The 8,258-nt window shown below is 43.5% G+C and overlaps 1 protein-coding gene across 3 annotated transcripts in view; it reads left to right on the top strand.

The window, feature by feature from the left end:
• Positions 1-8,258, top strand: part of KMT5A (lysine methyltransferase 5A) — a 15,942-nt gene that overhangs the window by 5,465 nt on the left and 2,219 nt on the right. The window contains exons 2-5 of one of the 3 annotated variants that reach the window (XM_025198158.1): positions 5,667-5,883; positions 6,016-6,084; positions 6,697-6,784; positions 7,245-7,304. In XM_025198158.1, the coding sequence (XP_025053943.1) occupies positions 5,667-5,883; positions 6,016-6,084; positions 6,697-6,784; positions 7,245-7,304 (434 nt within the window). Of the gene's footprint in view, positions 1-3,311; positions 3,469-5,666; positions 5,884-6,015; positions 6,085-6,696; positions 6,785-7,244; positions 7,305-8,258 lie in introns of all 3 variants that reach the window. The other 2 variants (XM_006015117.3, XM_025198162.1) reach the window with 2 other exon arrangements.

Below are 8,258 nucleotides of genomic sequence, written 5' to 3'. Positions count from 1 at the left end.
GAGCGGGGTAAGCGCCGCGGCGCCCTGCCCGGCGGGTAGGCGAAGGGCCGGGCCTCGGGGGAGGCGGGCTGGAGGGACACCTAGCCCAGCGCCCTGCCCAGCCGAGGCTTTGTGTCAACCCCTCCCCGGGCGGAAAGCGCTCCACCTCCCTGGGCTACCTGCTCCGTGTCCCGAGAGCCAGCCTCTACTTCCCTCACTGCAGCGTGAGCCCGTTGCTCCTTTGGGCACCTGCCGCCACCGAGAGCAGCCCAGCCCCGTCCTCTGTGCAGCCCCCCTGCGGGGAGGTGAAGGCTGCTGTTCAATCCCCCTCGGTCGTCTTCTCTTCTGCAGGCTAAATCAGCCCCATCCCTCAGCCTCTCCTCACCAGTCCTGTCCCCCAGCCACTTTCATTGCTCTCTCCAATCTGTCCACGTCCTTTCTGTAGCGGGGGCCCACAGCTGGGCGCAGGACTCCAGATGTGGCCTCCCCGGTGCTGAACAGAGAGGAAGAATCGCTGCCTCTATCTGCTGGCAGCGCTCCTGCTGATGCAGCCCAGGACGCCGGTCGCCTTCTTGGCAGCAAGGACACGCTGCTGGCTGGTGTTCAGCCCTGTGCCCCCAGGTCCTCTTCTGGGTGGAAGCCCCCAGCAGGTCGAGGCAGAGGAGAAAACCACCTCGATGCTCCTTGTCATGATGCCATGTTCCTTGGAGCCTGCTGGGCCAGGCACCGCTGGTCCTTGAAATGTCAGCCTGGCGTGCTAGGACGGGCTAAGGGTCTTCTCCTCAGCTTTCCTTTTCTCTAAGAGGTTATTTACAGGGCTGATCTGTTAGAGGGGGGTGGAAAGTGGAGGCTGAAAGTCCTAACTGGTGCCTGGGCTCTTCATAAAACAGAGCAGTTGGTCTCTGGCAGCAACATTTAAAAGCCCCTCAGTTTCCCTGATGGTTTTCTCTCGCTGCTGCTGCCACCACAGACTGGAGCAACGTGTCCAGCCACTCCTCTCGTGCATCTGAGAGGAAACTGAACTAGAAAACCTGGTTCTCCCAGATAGTCGGCCAGCAGAGTTGTCCCGATTGAAAACCACTTTGCCAATTGGTTTACTTCTTCTAGGTTATAATTTAGCTGTTTCAGGCCCTTGCTTGGCAGACAGAGGCTCGTTGAAGTCCCTGCCTGAGGCGCCACGTGTGCTCGCTGGTCCGTGGAGCTGGCTGCGGGAACAGGGCCTGGATGTGTGACTGATCTTTGTTCCTGGCTCAGACGTGCGTGTACTGCCGCTATCCGTGCAAAATGTACTCCTCTGCCCCTCTGATCTGGCTTCAACCAGCTACAGACGCAGCAGTGAGGCTGGATGCTTGTATTTTGTAACTGAGTAGTCATTAGGAACAAATAAAACTGTGTTGGTTTTTTTTTGTTTTTTTTTTTTATGTCCCTTCTAACGGCTCATGCTCGTGTGCCATCATTCTGGCATACCTTTATCCTTTCCTTTAAAGTTTCTTTTAATATACGTGGAATTTTTTTGGATGAGTTTGAATCTGACAGCTTCTTCTAGTCGCTGAGATGATTTTAGTCTGGCCAAGTCACACTTGCTTATCAAGGCACTGGGGCTAACGAGTCATAATCTTCATATGATTTACAAACTTATTAAATGCTGGTGGTGGAGGGAATCAATGAGTGTTCTTCTAGGCTTCTCAAAGTGGACCCTCCCTGCACAAACAGCCTGTATAAGGGACTGTTTGCGGTAGACTGCCTGCTCTCCCAAAGTCTGCTTGGCTCATTTTCAAGGAAGATGAATATGCTTTGTGTCTCCATGGGACTAAATGCCCAGCTGAGTTAATTTGTTTGATTTGGGGGTGTGAATAAAAGTCTTACTTTTCATAGATTTTGTAGACATTAGGGCTGGAAGGGACCTCAGAAGATCTGATCCCAGAGATATCCACTTTGAGTGACATCTCATTTTGGCACTACAAGTCGACTTCAGACCTCTGACTTCCTTTTCTGTTTTCCAAATGCCCAATATGTAGTGTCATTAGCAATGATGACATTTAACTTCACTGAAAAAAGTTTACATCTGGGACCTTCACCCCTAACATCCCAGACTTGGGCAAACCTTTGTTGCGTTGGTAATGCTTCTGAGGATTTTGCTGTAAAATCAAAGCCGAGATTCTCTAAAGTATAAAGAAGGAAAACTTGTACCAAACTCAGTGTCCCATGGTGCTGCACACCAGCCTGGTCTCAGCATGGTAGAAGCAAAAGATAGTAATTGAATTTTGCGTGAAGCTGTATATTGGGAAGAACTACTTTTGGATTCCAGCTCTGCTTTACTGCGTTCTACACTGAGCCATAGAATCATTTAATATGTACCTGACAAATTGTAAATCTTGGAGCGCACTGCTTATACGATGCACCAGCGATTCCCAATCTGTGGTATGCATACCACCAGTGGTACGCATTAACAGACCTATTATAATTACTTTTATATGACAAAAAATTGCTGGTGATACTTGTATAGTTTTAAATTGGTGGTGCATAATCTGCCAGTTTGGGAACTGCTGCTGTGCTCTGTAATATCTTTAAATGTTGCTACTAGCCAAACACTCTTCCTGATCCTGTAGGTATCAGTGACCTTTATTTTGTTTTGTTTTTTAGGTTTTTGTGTTTTGGGGGGGTGGGAGTTGATAGGAGGTATCATTGTACTATTGGTATTGAAGGAAATTCCCCTAATTGATTTTTAGAGAGGAACACACAAAGGGGAGTGGGAGAGAGTACTGAAAAGAAATTCCCAAAGCAATTTAAAAAAGCCTAGAATGACCAAAGCCTTATTTCTGGAAGAATATTAAACTCAAAATAATGGTAACGTATTATTCTGAGTCTCTGTCCTGTGGTAGATGCAAAAATAACCAAAATGCAATAGTTTGTTTTTGTTTTTTTAAGAGAGAACTTCAGATTTGCCCCACCTGCTTTTTTAAAGGCTTTTGAGTCCGAATTCTGTCCCCAGAGTAGTACCTGCATCTCTCATTTAAACTACGTAATGTTGATTCTACATCAGAATACAGAGTTATATCTTAATGACTCATTCAAATAACCTAATAATTTGTTTCAAGGAAACACTTCTGTGCTGCAAACTTGCAGAGCAAGTTCTGTACAAGCCATTACCACAGGTGCAAGGTTTGGATATAGGTGGCCATAATGGCAAGGCTGATGTAGCCTCTGCTTTACAGCTGAAAATTGTACTGCTTCAACTAGCTGTTATCCTATGTAGTATGTTGTAGAGACCAACTGGAGGCATGAGCCTGGTGATTCCTGCGATGTACTGATCTTTGTGTGGGTTGTTTTAGGAGAACGTATTTATTGGTCAGTCCAAAATCTACACCTACCTGAATCCTAACAAATCTCCAGGTGCTCGTCCTCCACTTCAAGAAGAAAACTGTGTCATGCATCACGAAGTGAAGTGTCAGGGCAAAACAATAAATGAAACGTGCAGAAAAGGAGATGGTAAGATTGACTTTTCAGTAGGTTACTTGTGGCTTAGGATATGTGCCTTCTCTGTAAGCTTTGTGTCTTTAAACTTTCAAAATTGGGGACAGCTTAATATTCTCTTGTAAACCATCTGCTTTCCCACTTCCCCCCGCCCCCCTTCTTGCAGTGAGGTCTTGGGGAGGTTTGCAGCCCTTTGGCAGCTTGTCTTAAAATACATAACTTAGCTGCTTGGGTAAATGTTCTCTTGTTTTGTCTCTGCTTATTTGCTTCCTTGCCCTGGGTGTAGGATTAATAACTAGTAAATTACCACATTACTATCCCATAACTGCAGATCATGTCACAATTTGAATGGGCCTCCTTAGCTTTAGTAAGCAAGCTGTTTTTTTGCATGAACCTATTTACAATGGAAGATGCACTAAGGAACCACCTAGGCTAGAAAGATTTGAAGGAGAGGAGGAGCTAACGAATATCTGTGCAGATAAAGTTGAGAGGTGGGTGGGAAATGGATCTTGAAAATGGATTCTGAGACTAGACTATCTTTTTTGTCATGTAATGGAACATGTGAAGCTATGCACCAGATGGGAATATTGCACAAATCAATTAGAGAATTTTATACCAATCTTTGTTAAAGGTGCAGATCTTGCGGGGGGTATTAGCATTTCTGGCACAATGGGTGAAAAGGCTTAAGGACTCCAATTTGCATGCATCTGGGTTTTTGGATGGAACCGAGGTGACATGCTTCTTGCATGTCTTCCTGCCTGCATGGGACTTTGCATCTGCTCAGAGTAGTTGTACTATAACTTGGATTTCTTACCTACGCATCCTTTAACACAGGCTTCACACTTCCCTTAAATAGAAAATAAGCTGAGCCAACCCTAAGCCATGCTCCGCTAACTACAAATCCATCAACTGAGAAAAAGGATGCATTTTTTATTCCCTGGCCTAAGTGTCCACAGTGGACTGGGACTGACCCAAGAGATAGCATATTCTACCCGAATAAGATCTTCCCCCTTCAAAAATAAGTGCCCTGAGGATGGATGGTAAGCACGTTCAATTTGCTTGCAGTTTGACAGCAGGCAGGTGCCTGTTTCAATTCTGTTGGAGATGGTGGAAAGACTAGCACTGACTTCAGCGGGGACTGGACTAGGCCCCTAGAGGTGTAAGATTCAGGCTGTGATTTGGCAAAGTACTGGAGCATGTACTTAAGCTGGAGCAAACGTGGACTCTCATCCCTCTTCAGTAAAGCTCTTAACTCTAAACACATTGACTTTTATTTATTTTATTTTTAATTGGGCTTAAGCACATGTTTAAATGGTTTGCTGAATCCTGGACCATTGCAGGCTCCTTGGCTATGTGAAGAACTGGGATGTTATCTCTGATGTTGACAGCTATTGACCTTGAATCTTGCCAGAATCCTAGTCTTTCACCACCACTCTCATACTGCTTTTCTTTGAAGCTAGCAAAAGGTAGTACCCACTACAGTACGCAGCTTTGCAACAATGTACAGAAGACCAGGAGAGAGGGGTTTTTTGTTGTTGTTTTTCCTTTTCAATCTTTGTTTTGTCCCCATGCTTTTCATTGGCTGGTATTGGCTGCTGCTTTAATGATAGCTGCGGTCGCCAACAATGGGACTGCAGTGTTCCAGCCGACTGCCACAGTTGCTCTTTCATTGCAGGCTATTGATTCTGTTCTTGTACCAACTTCAAAATTCAGTACACCAAACTTACTGACTTGGCAAATTGTCCAGTTGTTACAAGACTCCCTGCAGATGCATGTTGGGACTTAAGAATGCGATCCAAATACTTTTCTAACTTGCTGAAATACCTGGACTCCAGTCCTTCTCTCCCCCCCCCCCCCCCCTTCCCCTCTGTACCCTGTAGGGTTATGATCATAATGCAGAAAGCAGAGCTTGTTACAGTTTGGCTTATTGACTTCTAATTTTAAGGTCTAGCAGAAAAAAAGCATAATGATTCTGCTCTCCCTCCCACTCCTATCGTTTGACCCAGATGAAATACAGGTTAAACATTCTTAAGGTTTTAGAGTGCTTTGCAGTGTAGAAGAAAATAAGGCTAGAAGGCAATTTAGTCCATGTCCTCTGTGTGTGTGTGTGTGTGTGTGTGTGTGTGTGTGTGTGTGTGTGTGTGTGTGTGTGTGTATCTATATATCTATATGTATGGTTTGTTTGGGTGGTTTGTTTTTTTTTCTATCCACAGAAAAAAGAAATGCTGGTAATCCAATAGAAGGTGCTACAAAACCAGAAGACCAGAAAGATAAAGAAAGTGGGTGTGATTCTTCAGCATCTGTTCCTAATCAAAATCAAGAAGCTGCAGAAACTCGAAAGAATATGCCTCTACCTTCTAATAGTACTGATGCAGCAAAAGCAAAGCAAGCTCAGAAGAAGGTGGTTAAAGCAAAAGGACCAAGGAGAAAGTAGGTGACTTATGGCATCATACGGTGTCCATATTCCATTTGGACAGCTTCTGGACCAGCGATGTCTTATTTCATGACTCTAGCTCCTAGATGTTACAATAATATCTTGGATTTTTTTTTTTTTTTTTCAAGCAAGCTTGTAGCAAGATTTTCTGCATCGAGACTTGGATCATGTGAAATATGCTCTAAAGAACAATATTTGTGCGTGAATATTGTACCATAGTATTAAAAATGCAGTTTTCAAATTGCTTTTTACTTTAACATGCACACTTTTCTGGCTTGCATATTAATTGGTGAGTGTTTTCACTAATCTTTACCAAAAGGTACTAACAAGTCATTCAGGTGCATGCTTTTTGGGTATAAAATTAGATTCTTTTGCCAGATCCAAAGTGTTAAGATAATCTTATAGGCAGTGGTTTGGCCTCATTGGTTTCTTTACTCATGTATGCATCCCTCTTGCGTAGTTTAGATGAAGGAAGTTCTAGAGCATCTTGTTGAGACATACTTGCTGTGTAATAATAATTTGAGCTAACCCACTGTGCTTCCAGAGGTGTCTGGTTCTCTTTTCTGAAGGGTTTGTACTGAAACATTAGTGATTTAATGGGGGGGGAGGGGGGAAAGGGATGCAGGTTTAAGATGTTGGCTTGGGATGAAGGGTGCAGGTAAAAAGCTTAATTTTTGTTCAGGATGGCCAACTTACTTTTTCCAAGTATCTGTCTTGAAAATAAAGACTTCTTAACAAATTATCTTGGGTTCAGGCTGTGCTGCCAGGAAGAAGCTGCACTATTGATGTATCCTTTCTCTCTCCCTCAGAGCACAAGGAAAAACCTCCCAGAATCGAAAAGTGACAGATTATTATCCTGTTAGAAGAAGTTCCAGGAAGAGTAAAACTGAACTACAGGTATGTGCTCTGGTGACCTGTGGGATTGAGCCACTTCTCCATGCTGCTAGTCAATTGAATGCTTGAGGATGTGCACGGCTATCTGTTATCTATAAAATGGTTTATACAGACAAGGCACAAAAAATTCAAAGCATCACACTAGTAATCCTGATGTGTATTTTTCTAAAGGAGAGGAACAGTGGAAAAAACCCTGGCCATACCCAGTTCACGCTTTCTTTCAGCATCCACTCTATGCCACTGTGATGCAGGGTACTGGGCAAGAGGGGCCTGTGGTCTGACCCAGTAAATGGCAGTTCTTATGCCTTCCAGCTCTTTATACACCTGTTGGTAGTGATTTGACTTTTTTACATTGATTTTAATTCTGTTTAGAAAAGCGAGAGTGCTAACAGAAATGCTTCTCTTTAGCCGAAAGGAAGATGTATCCGAATAGCACTAACTTGTGCGTTTCTCTTTTTGGCAGACTGAGGAAAAGAAGAGAATAGATGAACTAATTACAAATGGGAAAGAAGAAGGAATGAAGGTAACAGCAATGCCAGCTCAAATAGCACTATGCATTTAGCACTATTCATTTTGATGTTCATACGTTTAGTTTAATTCAAAAGTAGATTATGAATTTTACTTTTTTTATTTCAAAATGTTGCAGCGTTACTGTGAGTTCCCATTTTCTGGAAACTAGCCCAAGATGCAGAATGCTTGTGATAGGGTTACGAAGTCTTCATCTGAAGTTGTTGGGCAGCACTAGTAATATGCTCTTCAGAACTGTGCATCTGCCCATTCGGAAGGGAAACAAAGTAACTCCTATATTGTGATATAATCCTAAGCAACAACAAATGAACAGTCAGAAGTGGGTTTTAAAGTTGGCTTATACTTTATTGCCATGCCAATGGCTCTTCTTTGTAGCTTTTGATGATGGTGCCAATGGTAGTCTTAGTTGACTCCACAGCCAGTGGCAGTAACTCTGCTGCTTGGGACCTTTGTTATTTTCTTCCTTGACTGTAAAACAGATGTAACCTTTGAAAAGGCAAAGGGGTTATAATTCTTGAGCCTGTCAATTTTTGAAAATAATCTTGCCACATAAGATGGGATCAGTGCTCTGGAAATGGCTTGGTATTCACCATGAGCAGGTATCTGAAGAAATTTCAGAGTGCACCAGAAGGCTATGTACTGAAGAGTGTTGTTAACAAGTGTTACACCAAGTGTCTTGGTGTTAACAAGGCAACAGTAGGCTGATAATGCAAAACATCCCATGGGCATCTTGGTGAGCTAGACAATGTAGTAGGGAATATGCCACTGAGAGCAATTCTGTATTTTCAGGCAACAGGACTAGCTTCCAGGATGCATGTTTTCTTATTTCTCTAATTAATCTACGATGCAGCAAAAATGAATGCTGGTTTTGTCCTCTATATTGAAATGGGGAGACTAACGTATTCCAGTAACACATCACCATTGCTCTTTTAAAAAAAACAACGCCCCC

The sequence above is a fragment of the Alligator sinensis genome, unplaced genomic scaffold (assembly GCF_000455745.1).
Source record: "Alligator sinensis unplaced genomic scaffold, ASM45574v1 scaffold628_2, whole genome shotgun sequence".
Lineage (NCBI taxonomy): Eukaryota > Metazoa > Chordata > Crocodylia > Alligatoridae > Alligator > Alligator sinensis.
This window is presented reverse-complemented; position numbering and strand designations above follow the sequence as displayed.